Here is a 21,699-nt window from a genome sequence, read left to right on the forward strand (position 1 = left end):
GAAGATTTTGGGTACATACACAAATTAACAAATTGCTAAATATTCCCAGTTTCCTGTTTCAAAACGCTAATAATTAAAAGAATAAAATTTCTTTTTTCCTTCTGTTTTGAGAAGCGTGGAAGTACAGTTTACCTAAATTGAAAACTGCACAAAATTTAGAATGTAGGATACAAATTAATATTCCTCCACTAAGTATTCCACAGTTATGAATTTCTTTTTCCCCTAGGGGAAGCAATATACTAATTATCTAGTTAAAGTTTGATTCAAATATCAATTATGAGTTATTAAATTATCAGTACAAAGAAATTGTAACAGAATTATTGGAAGCACACTGCAGTGCCTTATTAATCAAAATAGGAAAGTATTACAGACAGCATTTTTCCAGGTTCAAAAAATGGTTCAAATGGCTGTGAGCACTATGGTACTTAACATCTGAGGTCATCAGTCCCCTAGAACTTAGAACTACTTAAACCTAAGCAACCTAAGGACATCGCACACATCCATACCCAAGGCAGGGTTCGAACCTGCGACCGTAGCGGTCACGCGGTTCCCAACTGAAGCGGCTAGAACCGCTCGGTCACAGCGGCCGGCTTTACCAGGTGTTAATAAAGTCTCAACAGACAGACTGAAGACTGCAGGTAATGCTTTTAGACAATTTTAACATTAAGTGTTTACGTGATTATCATCTCCCTGCTGTAAGAAATGAGTAATACAACGACTAGATGGTTCAAATGGCTCTGAGCACTATGGGACTCAACTGCTGAGGTCATTAGTCCCCTAGAACTTAGAACTAGTTAAACCTAACTAACCTAAGGACATCACAAACATCCATGCCCGAGGCAGGATTCGAACCTGCGACCGTAGCGGTCTTGCGGTTCCAGACTGCAGCGCCTTTAACCGCACGGCCACTTCGGCCGGCACAACGACTAGAGACCATAAAGTTGGCACCACAAAAAGTTACCTTCTACAATTCCCATTATCACCTTCACCACGTCACGCTCTACCATTAAGAGGTGGACAAATCATTTACTTTGGATTAAGCAGAAGGTAGCACAACGAGTAATGAGAGTTCCGCGTATAATGACATCTGGAGTACACGCTGCATCAAGTATAGACTGGCATACATCCAGGACGCAGGCGTAGTGAAGTGACTTAACTGTGTAGGTAGCGAATATACTGTAAATCACCAATCTCAGGTGCGCTGGCCACTATGGAAAGAGCCCCACAACAAACTTTCCAACTTGTTTTCAGAACAAAATTTTAATTTTTAATTTAAAAATGTAAGCTTAGAATGGTACGCAACTTGGCATTACCCATTTCTATAATTTGTCCATTGAACCACAACTGAAGTGTACACCGAGATACATTTGTAAATGACATGTACACCGACGTAAAATTGTTTGCAAACTTTTAATACTATTTTAAACACATATAAATAATAAAAGTTTTTTTCCTACTTTTCACTGTATGAGCGATGTTACGTTCAAGATAATAGCTTTTCTCTTGACTAATGTATTCAAATAGTACAACTGAATTCAACTGAGCTCGAATCTTATTTGCTAGAAATGAAATACAAATGAGCCCAACAGCACCACAAACGTTCTTTTGTATGTTGTTGTTGTTGTGGTCTTCAGTCCTGAGACTGGTTTGATGCAGCTCTCCATGCTACTCTATCCTGTGTAAGCTTCTTCATCTCCCAGTACCTACTGCAACCTACATCCTTCTGAATCTGCTTAGTGTATTCATCTCTTGGTCTCCCCCTACGATTTTTACCCTCCACGCTGCCCTACAATACTAAATTGGTGATCCCTTGATGCCTCAGAACATGTCCTACCAACCGATCCCTCCTTCTGGTCAGGTTGTGCCACAAACTCCTCTTCTCCCCAATCCTATTCAGTACCTCCTCATTAGTTATGTGATCTACCCACCTAATCTTCAACATTCTTCTGTAGCACCGCATTTCGACAGCTTCTATTCTCTTCTTGTCCAAACTGTTTACCGTCCATGTTTCACTTCCATACATGGCTACACTCCATACAAATACTTTCAGAAATGACTTCCTGACACTTAAATCTATATTCGATGTTAAGAAATTTCTCTTCTTCAGAAACGCTTTCCTTGCCATTGCCAGTCTACATTTTATATCCTCTCTACTACTACCATCATCAGTTATTTTGCTTCCCAAATAGCAAAACTCCTTTACTACTTTAAGTGTCTCATTTCCTAATCTAATACCCTCAACATCACCCGACTTAATTCGACTACATTCCATTATCCTCGTTTTGCTTTTGTTGATGTTCATCTTATATCCTCCCTTCAAGACACCATCTATTCCGTTCAACTGCTCTTCCAAGTCCTTTGCTGTCTCCGACAGAATTACAATGTCATCGGCGAACCTCAAGGTTTTTATTTCTTCTCCATGGATTTTAATACCTATTCCGAATTTTTCTTTTGTTTCCTTTACTGCTTGATCAATATACAGATTGAATAACATCGGGGAGAGGCTACAACCCTGTCTTACTCCCTTCCAAACCACTGCTTCCCTTTCATGTCCCTCGACTCTTATAACTGCCATCTGGTTTCTGTACAAATTGTAAATAGCCTTTCGCTCCCTGTATTTTACCCCTGCCACCTTTAGAATTTGAAAGAGAGTATTCCAGTCAACATTGTCAAAAGCTTTCTCTAAATCTACAAATGCTAGAAACGTAGGTTTGCCTTTCCTTAATTTTTCTTCTAAGTTAAGTCGTAAGGTCAGTATTGCCTCACATGTTCCAGTATTTCTACGGAATCCAAACTGATCTTCCCCGAGGTCGGCTTCTACTAGTTATTCCATTCGCCTGTAAAGAATTCGTGTTAGTATTCTGCAGCTGTGGCTTATTAAACTGATTGTTCGGTAATTCTCACATCTGTCAACACCTGCTTTCTTTGGGATTGGAATTATTATATTCTTCTTGAAGTCTGAGGGTATTTCGGTTGTTTCATACATCTTACTCACCAGATGGTAGAGTTTTGTCAGGACTGGCTCTCCCAAGGCCGTCAGTAGTTCCAATGGAATGTTGTCTACTCCGGGGGCCTTGTTTCGACACAGGTCTTTCAGTGCTCTGTCAAACTCTTCACGCAGTATCGTATCTCCCATTTCATCTTCATCTACATCCTCTTCCATTTCCATAATATTGTCCTCAAGTACATCGCCCTTGTATAGACCCTCTGTATACTCCTTCCACCTTTCTGCTTTCCCTTCTTTGCTTAGAAATGGGTTTCCATCTGAGCTCTTGATGTTCATACAAGTGGTTCTCTTATCTCCAAAGGTCTCTTTAACTTTCCTGTAGGCAGTATCTATCTTACTCCTAGTGAAATAAGCCTCTACATCCTTACATTTGTCCTCTAGCCATCCCTGCTTAGCCATTTTGCACTTCCGGTCGATCTCATTTTTGAGACGTTTGTATTCCTTTTTGCCTGCTTCATTTACTGCATTTTTATATTGTCTCGTTTCATCAATTAAATTCAATATTTCTTCTGTTACCCAAGGATTTCTACTAGCCCTCGTCTTTTTACCTACTTGATCCTCTGCTGCCTTCACTACTTCATCCCTCAGAGCTACCCATTCTTCTTCTACTGTATTTCTTTCCCCCATTCCTGTCAATTGTTCCCTTATGCTCTCCCTGAAACTCTCTACAACCTCTGGTTTAGTCAGTTTATCCAGGTCCCATCTCCTTAAATTCCCACCTTTTTGCAGTTTCTTCAGTTTTAATCTACAGGTCATAACTAATGGATTGTGGTCAGAGTTCACATCTGCCCCTGGAAATGTCTTACAATTTAAAACCTGGTTCCTAAATCTCTGTCTTACCATTATATAATCTATCTGATATCTTTTAGTATCTCCAGGGTTCTTCCATGCATACAACCTTCTATCATGATTCTTAAACCAAGTGTTAGCTATGATTAAGTTGTGCTCTGTGCAAAATTCTACCAGGCGGCTTTCTCTTTCATTTCTTAGCCCCAATCCATATTCACCTTCTACGTTTCCTTCTCTCCCTTTTCCTACACTCGAATTCCAGTCACCCATGACTATTAAATTTTCGTCTCCCTTCACTACCTGAATAATTCTTTTATCTCATTATGCATTTCATCAATTTCTTCATCATCTGCTGAGCTACACTCCTGGAAATTGAAATAAGAACACCGTGAATTCATTGTCCCAGGAAGGGGAAACTTTATTGACACATTCCTGGGGTCAGATACATCACATGATCACACTGACAGAACCACAGGCACATAGACACAGGCAACAGAGCATGCACAATGTCGGCACTAGTACAGTGTAAATCCACCTTTCGCAGCAATGCAGGCTGCTATTCTCCCATGGAGACGATCATAGAGATGCTGGATGTAGTCCTGTGGAACGGCTTGCCATGCCATTTCCACCTGGCGCCTCAGTTGGACCAGCGTTCGTGCTGGACGTGCAGACCGCGTGAGACGACGCTTCATCCAGTCCCAAACATGCTCAGTGGGGGACAGATCCGGAGATCTTGCTGGCCAGGGTAGTTGACTTACACCTTCTAGAGCACGTTGGGTGGCACGGGATACATGCGGACGTGCATTGTCCTGTTGGAACAGCAAGTTCCCTTGCCGGTCTAGGAATGGTAGAACGATGGGTTCGATGACGGTTTGGATGTACCGTGCACTATTCAGTGTCCCCTCGACGATCACCAGTGGTGTACGGCCAGTGTAGGAGATCGCTCCCCACACCATGATGCCGGGTGTTGGCCCTGTGTGCCTCGGTCGTATGCAGTCCTGATTGTGGCGCTCACCTGCACGGCGCCAAACACGCATACGACCATCATTGGCACCAAGGCAGAAGCGACTCTCATCGCTGAAGACGACACGTCTCCATTCGTCCCTCCATTCACGCCTGTCGCGACACCACTGGAGGCGGGCTGCACGATGTTGGGGCGTGAGCGGAAGACGGCCTAACGGTGTGCGGGACCGTAGCCCAGCTTCATGGAGACGGTTGCGAATGGTCCTCGCCGATACCCCAGGAGCAACAGTGTCCCTAATTTGCTGGGAAGTGGCGGTGCGGTCCCCTACAGCACTGCGTAGGATCCTACCGTCTTGGCGTGCATCCGTGCGTCGCTGCGGTCCGGTCCCAGGTCGACGGGCACGTGCACCTTCCGCCGACCACTGGCGACAACATCGATGTACTGTGGAGACCTCACGCCCCACGTGTTGAGCAATTCGGCGGTACGTCCACCCGGCCTCCCGCATGCCCACTATACGCCCTCGCTCAAAGTCCGTCAACTGCACATACGGTTCACGTCCACGCTGTCGCGGCATGCTACCAGTGTTAAAGACTGCGATGGAGCTCCGTATGCCACGGCAAACTGGCTGACACTGACGGCGGCGGTGCACAAATGCTGCGCAGCTAGCGCCATTCGACGGCCAACACCGCGGTTCCTGGTGTGTCCGCTGTGCCGTGCGTGTGATCACTGCTTGTGCAGCCCTCTCGCAGTGTCCGGAGCAAGTATGGTGGGTCTGACACACCGGTGTCAATGTGTTCTTTTTTCCATTTCCAGGAGTGTAGTTGACTTATAAACTTGTACTACTGTAGTAGGCGTGGGCTTCGTGTCTATCTTGGCCACAATAATGCGTTCACTATGCTGTTTGTAGTAGCTTACCCGCACTCCTATCTTTTTATTCATTATTAAACCTACTCCTGCCTTACCCCTATTTGATTTTGTATTTATAACCCTGTATTCACCTGACCAGAAGTCTTGTTCCTCCTGCCACCGAAGTTCACTAATTCCCACTATATCTAACTTTATCCTATCCATTTCCCTTTTCGAATTTTTTAACCTACCTGCCCGATTAAGGGACCTGACATTCCACGCTCCGATCCGTAGAACGCCAGTTTTCTTTCTCCTGATAACGACATCCTCTTGAGTAGTCCCCGCCCGGAGATCCGAATGGGGGACTATTTTACCTCCGGAATATTTTACCCAAGAGGACGCCATCATCATTTAATCATACAGTAACGCTGCATGCCCTCGGGAAAAATTACGGCCGTAGTTTCCCCTTGCTTTCAGCCGTTCGCAGTACCAGCACATCAAGGCCGTTTTGGTTATTGTTACAAGGCCAGATCAGTCAATCATCCAGACTGTTGCCCTTGCAACTACTGAAAAGGCTGCTGCCCCTCTTCAGGAACCACACGTTTGTCTGGCCTCTCAACAGATACCCCTCCGTTGTGGTTGTACCTACGGTACGGCTATCTGTATCGCTGAGGCACGCAAGCCTCCCCACCAACGGCAAGGTCCATGGTTCATGGGGGGGAGGGCTTTTGTATGTACAAGCCGTAATAAGTGATTCTCGGACAAGTGAAAATTAGGAAACTAATTAAAACACAAAAGCGCTATCACAATTATTGTATGCTTGCTGTGATCAGAATTATTGACGTAAGTGACACACAAAAGTCATCACACAAGGAAGCAGTCATGTTATTAAAAGAACACATTATTTTAAGTGTGGAGTGATCTAGACAGTGTAGAACCCTCCACTGCTACTGTACTTTGTAAAAGTGAAATGATGCTATGTACCGTTCATATCTGGGGGCTTCTAAAATCCAAGCTATTCAGAAAGGGAAGACAATATTGCTGTTCATTTTGCCACGTAACATTCCACCAGTGCATCAAAGTCTAATCGCTGAAATAAGGACGGAAGAGAACTTTCAGTTACAGTGGACTGGTGGGTCTTACCAGCCCTATGTTTAGGAACATCAGGTGCGCCAAACCTAAACACAACCAACTAAGATGATTAGCAGGAGGATGCAGAAGGCAGGGGGAACTACTGCATCAAAGACACATATGTGTTTCCACGGAACATATGGCCTATAAACGTCAAAGATGTCATGTTAACATTTCCGTTGAAAAACGATTTTGGATTTCCTGTCTCTACAAGAAGAGTACAAGGGGGATGGCGATGATAAGGAAAAAACTGAATACCGCAACCAAGAAAATGGTAACATTGTAAGGATCAGAGAGTGGAGTGTGAGAAGTCTGAGTGTGATACTGATGCTCGAAAATCTGTAAAGGGTAATGCCAAGGCTCATTGTAGACAGTGGGTGAGTCAAAACTTTTGGGTCAAATTGAAACAGATGCCCATAACCGATTATTATATTGAGATAGGGAACCAATGGCAGGCACTTCCCATTTATTGTGGTATGGATAAACACATCATACACCACATAACAACAACATAGCTAATAATACTTCTTCGAACGACAATCGCCAAGTCAATGCATGTCACAGAAAGTCTGGAGTGATAACAATCCCCATTCCACACAGACTGGTGGCTAGCAGCAACAATTCTCTGTCTATGTATGGGTGGCCATTGTGCAAGATCATCTACTAGCAACTTGCTTCCCTGTTTGACTGATCCACATCACCTGCTGTTCCTGCGAGATGTGCTCCCACAGTTGTTAGAGACTGGACTCCTTGTTGCCTACGAAAGGATGTTGTTTCAGCCCGACAGTGCATAAGCCCACTTCGTTGTCAGTTTCCGTAAGCGCATGAACAACACACACCCTCAAAACTGGATTGGCAGCTGCAGTCCTGCCCCACGGCCAGTACAGTCACTGTAACTCTTGGCTCTGGACTTTTTTCTCGGGATTTACGTCAAGATTTCGGCGTGTGAAGCCCCCGCAAACCTGCTTCCTAAGGTCCAAGCTGTCTGTCCCTTAGCAAAAACGGACACCAGGCATCTCTGAGAGAGTGCAATAGAACTTCGTACGCCATTGCCATGCATGCATTGAGACTCGTGGACGTCACTTCGAACAATTACTATGAGCTATGCTGCTGTTATGAGCTCATGTATGCCCAGTATGCCGTCCTCGACAGCGAGTGTTTATGGCAGACAGGGGTAACATAAGGCGTGCTCCAGGAAAGTGTGATAAGACTGTTGCTGTTTTCCACATACATAACTTATCTGATAGACAGGGTGGCCAGCAATGTGTGGTTGTTCGCTGATGAAGTTTTGGTGTGCAGGAAGGTGTCGAAGACAATTGACGGTAGGTTGATACAAGATGACCCAGACAAAATTTCTAGTTGGTGTGATGAGTGGCAGCTAACTCTTAATGTACAAAAATGTCCGTTAAGGGGGATGAGCAGGAAAACAAACCCGTCATGTTGGGATATAGATATACCCATAATAAATATGCATTTCGGAACGTTGGTGCCCTATCTCAACATAATCTGTTGTGAACCTGTAATAATTACCTGTTTCAATTAGATCCAAAAGGTTTGAGACACCTTGTACAGTGGGCATCAGCAATGTGCAATGGAAGGATGATGAGGAGTTTTATTCATATGAATATAGGATACTATCAACAGGAGCAGATAATGGTGTAACGGTAGTAGGTTATTGAGAGGAAGATAGGGCAGAGACTGAGCTACCATGAAAAGTTTTTACCGAAATCGTCAGCAAACTGGCTTGTAAACCAATCGGGTAGAACGTTCAAATGACATTTATCCGGAATCATTGGGAAAGTGGCAGACAATCGACTCTTCCAATGTGTGTATAGAATCTATAAGACTACAGGCATTCGATAAAACTTTTGGTAAAATATCATCAACACAATCATGAAGACAGAAAGAGCAGTTAAATGCGACAACTATTGTATAATCATTTTAATATATCAGGCATCCAAGTTTCTCACAAGGATAACATACATAAGAGCGGCAGAGACAAATAGTGATGGAGTTACATGACGGTCTGTTAGCCCACAGGAAACATTAAAGAGGCAAGTGCTGCAATGTACTTGGTAATGCAAGAGAGAGATAAGAAGAATCAAGAGGCTTTTACAGGGTTCGTAGGCCTATAAAAAGTATTGTACAAGAACCAAGACGGACCATTAAGTAAGGAAGACAAATAGAAAAGAGCTCACTTTACGGACGGTGTAAGGCTTTGGTGTAATTGCTCCCGTACTCTTCATTCTGTACATTTAAAAACCAGTTACTGAAATAAAAGGAAGGCTTAGGAGTACATATAAAATCAGAGTGAAAGGACATCAGTAATAAAATTAACAGATGAATTGCTATCAATGAAAGTCAGGAATAATTATAAGGTTTGTTGAATGAAATGAAGTGCTGAATGAATACAGATTATATACTAAGAGTAAACCTAAGAAAGACGAACGTAATAAGGTGTAGCAGAAGTGAAATTAGTCGCAAAATTAAGATAAAAACCGGGGACAACGAAATATACAAAGTAAAGGGATACTGCTTTCTTGGAAGCAAAATTACTCATGAAGGACGAAATGAGGAGGATATATGAAGGAGACTAGCAGAGGCAAACAGGGCGTTTCTTGCTTAAGGAAGTTAATTAGTATCAAACGTAAGCCTTAATTTGGAAGCAATACCTAAGAATTAATGTCTCGAGCACAGCGTTGCATGAAAATTAATCATCGATCATGGAGAAATAGGAGAAGAAAAAAATCAAAGCGTTGGAGACGTAGTACTATAGGATGATATTGAAATTGGTGTGGATTGACATAATAAGAATTTTTTTAGTTTCTCCACAGAAAAAACGAGGAAAGGAATATGTGGAAAATAATAAATGAAACAACTGGATGACGGACATGTGTTCAGACATCGGGGAATAACTTCTGTGGTACCAGAGAAAGGGTAGAGGGCAAAAGCTGTAAGGGAAGACAGACGCTGGAACATATCGAGTTAATACTTATAATTGAGGACGTAGGGAAAAAGTGCTGCTCTCAGATCAATAGACCGGCACAGGATGGGAAGTCGTGGTGCGTCGCATCAAACCAGTCCTTATGAAAAGGGGGCATGCGAGACTCCTCATATACCACTGGAACTGCACCTTGCAGTATGTGTCCTCTAGCAACTAATTACCTACGTCGATCAAGAAATTACTCAATCGTCTGTAACCATCAGTTAACACGACAGAACCATGACAGCCGGCCGCTGTGGCCGAGCGGTTCTATGCGCTTCAGTCTGGAACTGCGCGACCGCTAGGGGCGCACGTTCGAATCCTGCCTCGGTCATGGATGTGTGTGATGTCCTTAGGTTGGTTAGGTTTAAGTAGTTCTAAGTTCTAGGGGACTTTTGACCTCAGATGTTGAGTCCCATAGTGCTCAGAGCCATTTGAACCATTTTTGAACCATCACACCTTTAAGAAATACACATAATTTGAGATGATAGTATATCAAATAAGCTGTTGAAAACCTAATCAAGGGAAATATGTACAGTACTGGTATTGAGTCACGTCTTTCTTGCAGCAATTCACACAGAATGAAATATGTCATTCTATGATTTCTTCAAGAAAAGACAACATACACAAAACAATGACAGACCATAACAGGATGCCACAAACGTCACCTTCCTGTCTTTTAGAAATTATTAGAATAATTTATTCATAAGAAAGGGGCAAATATCTTGAAGGCTACGTAGTCATTAAAAGAAAATAATTTCCCTTTCAGAAGAATGTTGCAGTCATTAAAATTATGACAGAGCACCTAAACTAAAAATATTTGTCAGTAAGTATAGTCTGTGGTTTGACCGAAGCCCTTGTGTTTATCACGATCTCCTATTAGCAAACGCTGATCACTATACCATCAATAGCTCGTCAGATAGTCAGCTGAAATCCTGTCCTACTGACAGCTATTGTCTGTGGCATCACGTTAGTGTTTTGCATACTTTTAGGTTCCTTCCTGTGTTCCCTTTCGTCTCCAGTGTATGGTAACAACAAGGTAACGGGAGGTAAGTGTAGCTTAAATTAATGACTTCCGGCGACGCCAACAGGATGACTAAAATTGTGTCAGCTACAGACTAATAACTTCCTTTCCCTGTTTGCCTCATGTTTACCATAAACCCCCTATGAGCCAACCTATCTAAGGCCAATTACATTCAATTGCCCTTCAGCCATAAAATGTAATTTATATCTATGTACAGTAATGAACTGTTACAGGAGGTACATAGCACAAAATTCGTAGGTGTCTACTCTCATTACAACCATGGACCTTGACGGTGGTGGGGAGGCTTGCGTGCCTCAACGATACAGATAGCCGTACCGTAAGTGCAACCACAACGGAGGGCTATCTGTTGAGAGGCCAGACAAACGTGTGGTTCCTGAAGAGGGGCAGCAGCCTTTTCAGTAGTTGCAGGGGCAACAGTCTGGATGATTAACTGATCTGGCCTTGTAACACTAACCAAAATGGCCTTTCTGTTCTGGTAATGCGAAAGGCTGAAAGCAAGGGGAAACTACAGCCGTAATTTTTCCCGAGGGCATGCAGCTTTACTGAAAAGTTCGGAGTAGGTATTAAAATCCATGGAGAAGAAATAAAAACTTTGAGGTTCGCCGATGACATTGTAATTCTGTCAGAGACAGCAAAGGACTTGGAAGAGCTGTTGAACGGAATGGACAGTGTCTTGAAAGGAGGGTATAAGATGAACATCAACAAAAGCAAAACGAGGATAATGGAATGTAGTCGAATTAAGTCGGGTGATGCTGAGGGAATTAGATTAGGAAATGACACACTTAAAGTAGTGAAGAAGTTTTGCTATTTGGGGAGCAAAATAACTGATGATGGTCGAAGTAGAGAGGATATAAAATGTAGACTGGCAATTGCAAGGAAAGCGTTTATGAAGAAGAAAAATTTGTTAACATCGAGTATAGATTTAAATGTCAGGATGTCGTTTCTGAAAGTATATGTATGGAGTGTAGCCATGTATGGAAGTGAAACATGGACGGTAACTAGTTTGGACAAGAAGAGAATAGAAGCTTTCGAAATGTGGTGCTACAGAAGAATGCTGAAGATTAGATGGGTAGATCACATAACTAATTAGGAGGTATTGAATAGAATTGGGGAGAAGAGGAGTTTGTGGCACAACTTGACTAGAAGAAGGGATCGGTTGGCAGGCCATGTTCTGAGACATCGAGGGATCACCTATTTAGTATTGGAGGGCAGCGTGGTGGGTAAAAATCGTAGAGACCAAGAGATGAATACACTAAGCAGATTCAGAAGGATGTAGGCTGCAGTAGTTACTGGGAGATGAAGAAGCTTGCACAGGATAGAGTAGCATGGAGTCTCAGGACTGAAGACCACAACAACAACAAACAACTAAAATGGAAATCTAACATAGTTGATACTGTGAAGAGGTAACTCGAGGGGTGTTTTTTAATGAATTTCTCTCGTTATTGACCAGGGAGTCATAAAGCTTCCTTTTTTACTTGTATACGTTCCATTACGAGATAAGTCGCTAATTTTTATGCGAACTCGGCTCTTTCTCAAATTATATTTATTACCCAGAGAAGAATGAGTAGAACCATTTGTAAAATTAGTGCAAGGTCCTTCCCCATTAAATTGTCTAGTTGTGAACATTTACCACTGCTCCACATTTCACAGATTTTCTCTTGCGGATAGTTCTAACCAACTCTATATTGTATATCGCAGTAAGTGTTCACATGAGCTGTAGTAATGGCCTCCGGCAAGGACTGAAAGTTCTGCAGTTCATGAAAGGATACAATGCTGTTGAAAGCTGAAAGTTGATGAAAGGAAACAATTCTGTCATGAGTTTGAACCAACTTCGCATTGATTTTGAATGCATAAGAAACAGGAAACCGTTTTCTAAACACGACCCTAACAGTTTCTGTTCGGTAGCTCCTGGTACTCTACTCATGATTTTGTAAAAGACAAATACAAAATAAGTGACTGACATTATTAGCTTCATACTTTTTGATTGGTTACATATGTACTGTGAATATAAGGAGTTTATTATGATAACATTGTGTAGATAATGCCAGGAGAGTTTGCCATTGCTTGTACATCAGTATTGTGTTTTTAAAGCAGCAGCTTGTTTAATTATTATCGATTCGTTTCTTACTTACTTGCGTTCTTACTTTTTACTGTTCATATGTTATAGTGATCTACACTGAACAAGCATTTGTTTGTCAAAATGGTAGTGATACATTCCACAGCCGTGCTACAATTATCCGTGCAATGACCTATGGAGCATGTATACAATGGATAAATAAATAGCATTCCAACTACTAGAGTATATAATACCAAAAAGCAATGATGTTACAGAGATCATTCATAAGAGTCACATGATTAGACTGTGACTCGAGGCAGTTATTAAATCAAGAAATAAGACAACCACGATGAGATGGGACAGCTGCGACTGCAGTTCTTGAACCACTACGTGTGCTAAGGAATAATGGAACAAATAATAGGCTACGTACCTAGATTACCGGTTTTGAAACGGTAGACCGTCACTTCCGGATCAGATCCTGAAAAGGAAATTAATACAAATATCAGTGGAAAAACGGAACATGCATTTCACGCCTGGCTGTAACATTGTTATTCATGATTATACACAGAATTATAAAAGAAAAAAGTAAAATTTTTACCTTTAAAGGAATTTCGCTCACTGAAGTTTGTCGCTGTGGCTACTGTCATAAAAAGGCAGATGGAAAAGCTGATGCTTCTGAGGACCATAATGAAAGGACGGAAGTACTGAGCCAAGAAAAAATATTTTCCCTCGAGATATTTTGATAAAATGTGCGCACTGTCGAACAACCTGTAAGTTTATGAATAAATATAATTACGCAAATAATTTCATTACTACACGTTATATATGAAATTAACTAGTAAAATTAATGTTTCAACCTAACTTTGATTACGTTACATAACAAGATTCGCTGTGGCCAATATATGCTAACTGGTTCTGCTTAAATATTAACCACAAATTTTTCCGAAGCAGCTGAGTTACCGTAATCCTATTTACATCTGATTAATTGTGAGAAAGTGCTAAAACAGAGTACCTGAAGGTGGGAGAAAATACCGTTGATGACGTACAAGTGGTTGATGGTACTGTTGCAGGGCGTCCTAGCTTCAAATACCAGGGCGTGACACTGCCGTCAAATAGGAGAAGTTTGAATGATATAAATAATAAAAGTGGCCTGACCAAGCGAGCCGCAAAACAACTAAATTGTATCCTCTGGAAAAGCAATATAACATGCAGAACACAACATACCATCTATCAGTTCACTGTCGAAAGTGTCACAACCTATGGAGCGAGGTTGTGGGGTTGTGGTAGCTTACAGACTGAAAGACCTCCTGTCGGCTGTCGAGATGGATATTTCAAGACGCATTTGTGGCTTTTCCACGCTTACTCATGTTACAACTGACTATCAGAGCGATCATGGACGTCAATAGTACAATTTTAGACTGCACAGAAAGAAAGGGACCACTCTAGTATAGTCAAATGGTTCAAATAGCTCTGAGCACTATGCGACAACTGCTGAGGTCATCAGTCCCCTAGAACTTAGAACTACTGAAACCTAACTAACCTAAGGACATCACACACATCCATGCCCGAGGTAGGATTCGAACCAGCGACCGTAGCGGTCGCGCGGTTCCAGACTGTAGTGCCCAGAACCGCTCGGCCACTCCGGCCGGCCTAATATAGTTACTTGCTATGTATGCCCGATACAAGATGGCCAAAACGCAAATGGCCACAGACTCCCCATGAATTGAAGTAGAAAATTAATAACTAAACAAACAGTTTCAGCTATCATAGCGCACAAGATATCGTATGAAAGGTAAACTGTATACATCGCAAAAGGTAACAGTTCATTTACTTCACATGTCTTAAAAGTTACACGTGGTGTTAGAAGAGTATGATTTTGTAAATGTTTGACGATTCGACACAAATGTAGGTCGTTTTCTATATTGTAAACCCCACCCTGCACCCTGCCCCCAAGTAAGTGTTTGCCTATACCAGTTTTTGTTCATATAGTAATCAGGCAGATTAGAATCTGTTCAAACCTTACAGATATATGTACAAATATATATTCACACATTCATTTTAATTTTCGCATCATTGCGAAATTGTGCATCACTAGTTACGCGTTATTTCCATTAGACCTACTTCAGACCGGAGCGAATGGAGGCTAACACAGCAGAAAGAGCATCCGCTGACAGCTTTCCACTGTCCATCTGTTCACAACAATTCGCTTGCACCCGCGGCCTGGCGTTTACCCTGGAGCGAACTCACGAGAACGCGAGGCAACTAATGAATGCTTAACCGCTTTTAGTAAAACTATACCAGAATGACAATTCATACAATTTTGAATATCATATCAGCCCTACACACAAAAAATTAAACCCTTTGTCAAAAGAAATGGGAACTTTGTTTGACCAGAAAACTTTATGTGGCGTACACCTTTCTTATGCTCCACTACTTTCAAATAAGGGAAAAGGAGTACGGCAATGTACTGTTGTAACTGGACACTCTCATGCGGTCAGTCGTAACTCATTGTATTAGGCCATTTCATCAAACATCTTGTTTAAAAATTAAACCTTTATTTATGAATCACTACGAAATAAATATTATGAGGCAGCGAGTTGTACGAAATAAATGAATAACCACCCACACCTCCTCTCTTCACTGCACTATACGGTGACGGGGAGCACTTGCGCCCGCTCCGCCGTAGCAACAGCCTCGCCACAGCTCTTGTACCTCCGCCCCCCCCCTCCACACACCGCTCAACCAGTCTCCTACGTGTCTGGCCGAACTGCGTCAGCACCAAGGGGAAGTCGCGGCGTCTGTCGACACGCTGACCGCTTCCTGTTGACAAACCGCTGTTTCGCAGTGCTAACATTATTATCTCACAACTTCCATGCTTGCAGCAACAGCATCTACAGCAGCGTCTGTCAAAAAACGCCAACTTGTATCTATATCTACATGTTGTTGTTGTGGTCTTCATTCCAGAGTCTGGTTTAATGCAGCTCTCCATGCTGCTCTATCTAGTGCAAGCCTCTTCATCTCCGAATAACTACTGCAACCTACGTCCTTCTGAATCCGCTTAGTGTATTCATCTCTTGGTCTCCCTCTACGGTTTTTAGCTTACACATTTCCCTCCAATACTAAACTGGTGCACCCTTGATGCCTCAGAACTTGTCTATCTACCGATCCTTTCTTCTAGTCAAATTGTGCCACAAATTCCTCTTCTCCCTAATTCTGTTCAGTACCTCCTCATTAGTTACGTGATCTACCCATCTAATCTTCAGCATTCTTCTGGAGCACCACATTTCGAAAGATTCTTCTCTTCTTGTCTAAACTATTTATCGTCCACGTTTCACTTCCATACATGGCCACACTCCATACAAATACTTTTAGAAAAGACTTCCTGACACTTGAATTTATACTCGATGTTAACAAATTTCTTCAGAAACGCTTTTCTTGCCATTGCAGGCTGCATTTTATATCCTATTTCGACCATCAGTTATTTTGCACGCCAAATAGCAAAACTCATCTACCACTTTAAGTGTCTCATTTCCTAATCTAATCCTCTCAGCATTACCTGATTTAATTCAGCTACATTTCATTACGCTCGTTTTGCTTTTCTTGATGTTCATATCTGCATCTATATTCCGCAAGCCACCCAACGGATTGTGGCAGAGGGTACTTCGTGTACCAATATCATTGCCCATTTTTCCTGTTGCAATCGCGAATGGTTCGCGCAAAGGACTATCGGTGGGAAGCCTTCGTCCGGGCACGAATCTCTGATTTTATCTTCACGGACTTCATCGAGATTTACACAGGAGGGGACAATAGCTGTTATTTCGAAATGGATATACAGGTTTTAAGGTATCGTAGCATTTATTACATTCAATTTACAATTATAAATAACACATCAAATGAAAGAGCAACTCAAACAGTTTCGTTTGTACAGCTGTGCGCAAAGGGAAGAGTATGGAACGACCAAGAGTGACTGAAGAACGTGTTGAGGGAGTGACAGTCTCTTACGCGTCGTCCCAAGAAATCAGTTCCGAAGTCTAGTCGTGAATTAGCAGTTCCAGTAACATCTGTGTGCAGACGTTTAAGAAGACGCTCACAACTACGTCCTTGTCGAAGCTTTAATACCTACAGACTACGGTTTACGTGCCATCTTTACAAACGAAATGCTGCTGCATGACGATAAATATTTTCTGTATTGTGTAGTCTTCAGTGATGAATGGACATTTCACCACAGTTGAAAGGTGTACACACATAATGTGAATTGAATGTTTTGTATGTCATATCCCGGTTTGGAAAGAAATCGCCTATCAGCTCGATATGTGACGAATGTGCTCACACTGAACTCTTCAAGAAAAACTGTTTGAGTTGGTTTTTCTTTTGACCTATTATTTAAAACTGTAAGTTGAATGTAATAAATGGTACAAAGCCTTAAAATCTGTATATTCATTTTCAAACACCCTGTACATCTGTTGACTCTTCCAGGAACTCACGCTCCCGGAACGTCTAATGGTAAAGCACACCGTGATGTAGAACGCCTCTCCTACAGCGTCAACATCTGGAGTTGCCACAGCATTTGTCTGATTCTTTTACGCCTACGAAATGAACCTGTAACAAAACACGCTCCACTTCTTTCGATCTTCTCTATACCCTCTATCAATCCCATCTTCAATCCTATATGGCACGAATCCCTGACTGACGAGCAATATTCAAGAACTCGTCGAACGAGTGTTCCGTAAGCCACTTTCTTTGTTGATGGACTGTATTTTCTAGGCATTCTTCCTGTGAACCTCAGTCAGGCTTCTGCCTCATTCACAATTCATTTTATGTAGTCGTTCCGTACGCATACGCTTTAACATAATATCAAACTTCCTACGTTATTATGTCAAGTGGACAGATCATTTTAGTTTCGAATATATTTTCGCTTCACGCCTGCCCATCCTTAAGCTGCTTTTGGTTTCGTTTTGGGCTACGCGTAACTTCGCAGTGTGCCTCTCTTTTCTTTCCTAGGAGTTTTCTAGGATGGTCGTCGAACCGCGGTTAATATATTCTGCCTCTCGCACTGGGCACATTGCAAACCGCAAGCGACAGGGACTCGAGGTAACCACCTGTACTAGCTATATATCATAGCGGTCAGCGAACTGGACCACCCCATAGCTTTCATGTGCCAAGTCAGCCTTGCCAATCGTTCGCAGTTACGCAAACAGGTGGTCAGTGTTGCGCTGCTGCTGCTGCTATGGTTGTCAAAGTGTAAACATGGTTGTAGCTCAATTACTTTTGCCACATATAGTTTGATAAAAACTTGCCTTTGCGACGTAATTTTATTCAGCCAAGGGTTGTTTCAAAGAATGCAATGAACTTCATCAGGAGTACTCTTAGTCCTACTTTGTTTTGTAAACGTGGAGTAACGTCTTTTACACAGGAGGAAAATTATGAGTGATCCATCAATTGGTAACATCCAAGTAGATTCCAAGCAAATGGCATCAATGAAAGTCAGTCATACATTTCAGACGTGTTTGTTTTGATTGCACTGAAACAATAACAAAGTAGCTTTTTCCTATCTGATTAAACACAGCAAATATTGAAAGCTATAAAATTCGAGTGTGCTTTTCCTCTATTTAAACTGAAGTCAAGATATTACTGCCGGCAACAAATATTACACTTCGATGAATAAAGTTCGCACATTCCACAGGAGGAGACGGATACGTGTCGTCCAGGTAAGTGTGGCAATGAATATGCGATGCCCCATGACTGCAGCTTTGAGAGTGTTTACTCTAGATTGGAAAAGTTTAAGTAATTTGGACGTACCAGCGAAACTTACACGTTAAGTACGATGGACCACCTAAACTCCCAGCAGCAAATAACAATGTGCAATGACGAAAACAAAACTATTTCATTGTCAGATAGCGAGACAATAAGACAGGGAACTATATTTTCTTTCTCATTTTGTACAGAATTGGCAAAAGATTCCGGAATAGTCCCCCATTCGGATCTCCGGGAGGGGACTGCCACGGGGCAGGTTACCATGAGAAAAAGATTGAATAATCAACGAAAGGATAACGTTCTACGAGTCGGGGCGTGGAATGTCAGAAGCTAGAACGTGGTAGGGAAACTAGAAAATATAAAAAGGGAAATGCAAAGGCTCAATCTAGATATAGTAGGGGTCAGTGAAGTGAAGTGGAAGGAAGACAAGGATTTCTGGTCAGATGAGTATCGGGTAATATCAAAAGCAGCAGAAAATGGTATAACAGGTGTAGGATTCGGTATGAATAGGAAGGTAGGGCAGAGGGTGTGTTACTGTGAACAGTTCAGTGACCGGGTTGTTCTAATCAGAATCGACAGCAGACCAACACCGACAACGATAGTTCAGGTATACATGCCGACGTCGCAAGCTGAAGATGAACAGATAGAGAAAGTGTATGAGAATATTGAAAGGGTAATGCAGTATGTAAAGAGGGACGAAAATCCAATAGTCATAGGCGACTGGAATGCAGTTGTAGGGGAAGGAGTAGAAGAAAAGGTTACAGGAGAATATGGGCTTGGGACAAGGAATGAAAGAGGAGAAAGACTAATTGAGATCTGTAACAAGTTTCAGCTAGTAATAGCGAATACCCTGTTCAAGAATCACAAGAGGAGGAGGTATACTTGGAAAAGGCCGGGAGATACGGCAAGATTTCAATTAGATTACATCATGGTCAGACAGAGATTCCGCAATCAGATACTGAATTGTAAGGCGTACCCAGGAGCAGATATAGACTCAGATCACAATATAGTAGTGATGAAGAGTAGGCTGAAGTTAAAGACATTAGTCAGGAAGAATCAATACGCAAAGAAGTGGGATACGGAAGTACTAGGGAATGACGAGATACGTTTGAAGTTCTCTAACGCTATAGATACAGCAATAAGGAATAGCGCAGTAGGCAGTGCAGTTGAAGAAGAATGGACATCTCTAAAAAGGGCCATCACAGAAGTTGGGAAGGAAAACATAGGTACAAAGCAGGTAGCTGCGAAGAAACCATGGGTAACAGAAGAAATACTTCAGTTGATTGATGAAAGGAGGAAGTACAAACATGTTCCGGGAAAATCAGGAATACAGAAATACAAGTCTCTGAGGAATGAAATAAATAGGAAATGCAGGGAAGCTAAGACGAAATGCCTGCAGGAAAAATGTGAAGACATCGAAAAAGATATGATTGTCGGAAGGACAGACTAAGCATACAGGAAAGTGAAAACAACCTTTGGTGACATTAAAAGCAACGGTGGTAACATTAAGAGTGCAACGGGAAATCCACTGTTAAATGCAGAGGAGAGAGCAGATAGGTGGAAAGAATACATTAAAAGCCTCTATGAGGGTGAAGATTTGTCTGATGTGATAGAAGAAGAAACAGGAGTCGATTTAGAAGAGATAGGGGATCCAGTATTAGAATCGGAATTTAAAAGAGCTTTGGAGGACTTATTTATTTATTTATTGATTTATTTAACCTGGCAAGATTAGGGCCATCAGGCCCTCTCTTACATCTAACCAGGCATTCTACTTATTTTACATTCATATGTTTTAGTAGGCATGTTAAACTACATCTAGTACAAAAAGTGAAATAAACAATTTGAAAGGTACACCTGGAAAAATACATACATATAGAGTTTATATTCTTAGATCACAAGTACTGTTATAATTAGACATTATTGAACAGACAGATTTGAGATAGGAGTGCTGGCAGCAGGGAGTATGAGGGAGACTCATGGTGAAGGGAGGAGAAGAATAGAAAGACATGATGAAACATAATTAAGGAAATATAAAGGAAAAGAATATTGCGTGGCTAATAGAGATAGATGAAGAGTAAGGCATCTCAGGAGCAACATAGGAGACGCTAGCTTTGCTATTTGACAGATGAGGGGATTGTCCTTGTACATTAATTTTGTGGAGAACTTTATGAGGATGATAGTAGGAAATGCTTCAACTTCTTCTTAAAAGCAGCAGGAGATTGAATTTTGCGCAAGGTAAGGGGCAGTTTGTTCCAGAGGCGGACAGCGGCAACTGAGAAGGAGTTTGCAAAAGTTTTTGTTTTGTGAGTGGGCACAGTTAGGATACCAAATAAGAGTGACCTCGTGTTTCGATTATGATGACATGACAAGTTTTTAATCTCTGAAGCAAGGTACTGGGGTGTTTGCGCCTCGAGGAGTCGGTGGAGTAGACATAGAGTGTGGTAGTCGCGCAATTTGTCCGGCCGCAGCCACCCTAGCTGGGAGTATGAGGCACTAACATGATCGTATCGGCGAATGTTGCAGGTGTAACGCACACAGGCATTCATGGTTAGCTCTAGCCGTCTTTTGTTTTCACTGCTCATGCCTTGTTGAATCACATCACAATAGTGGAGGTTCGGTAGAACGAGTGCTTGCACGAGCTGGCGTTTCAAGTCCTGTGGAAATATGTTCCGAAACTTTTTGAGAGCATAGAGACAAGCAGACGTCTTTCGGCACACTGCGACTGTATTCTCCGCCCAGTTGAGATGCTCATCCAAAGTTACACCCAAGTTCTTCACTGTTTTCTGATATGGTATTGGAGTACCGTCGAGCAGAATAGGAGGTAGCCGTTCGCGGAAATCTGAACTTATTAATTTCTGATGGGCTATTAAGATTACTTGCGTCTTTTTTGCATTTAGTTTAAGCCCCAGGTTTTTCGCCCATGTCACTACTGAAGACAGATCATCATTCATCTGAGCGATTGCAGTGTTTACATCTTCAGGTCTGACGCTTAGGTAGAGCTGGAGGTCGTCGGCATAGAAATGATATTTACAGGAGGACAGAACCGATGAAATATCATTGACATATAAAGAAAACAAAAGTGGTCCTAAGACTGATCCTTGTGGCACTCCCGAGGAAACATGTT

The 21,699-nt window shown here is 42.1% G+C and overlaps 1 protein-coding gene across 1 annotated transcript in view; it reads right to left on the minus strand.

Moving 5' to 3' along the window:
- Positions 1-21,699, minus strand: part of LOC126203732 (ankyrin repeat and SOCS box protein 8-like) — a 70,126-nt gene that overhangs the window by 42,469 nt on the left and 5,958 nt on the right. Inside the window, exons 2-3 of the mRNA XM_049938102.1 lie at positions 13,420-13,589; positions 13,252-13,299 (exon numbers count right to left, since the gene is read on the minus strand). Coding sequence (XP_049794059.1) covers positions 13,252-13,299; positions 13,420-13,507 — 136 coding nt within the window. The 5' untranslated portion in view covers positions 13,508-13,589. The remainder of the gene's footprint in view (positions 1-13,251; positions 13,300-13,419; positions 13,590-21,699) is intronic.

Source organism: Schistocerca nitens, chromosome 9 (genome assembly GCF_023898315.1).
Source record: "Schistocerca nitens isolate TAMUIC-IGC-003100 chromosome 9, iqSchNite1.1, whole genome shotgun sequence".
Taxonomy (NCBI): Eukaryota; Metazoa; Arthropoda; class Insecta; order Orthoptera; family Acrididae; genus Schistocerca; species Schistocerca nitens.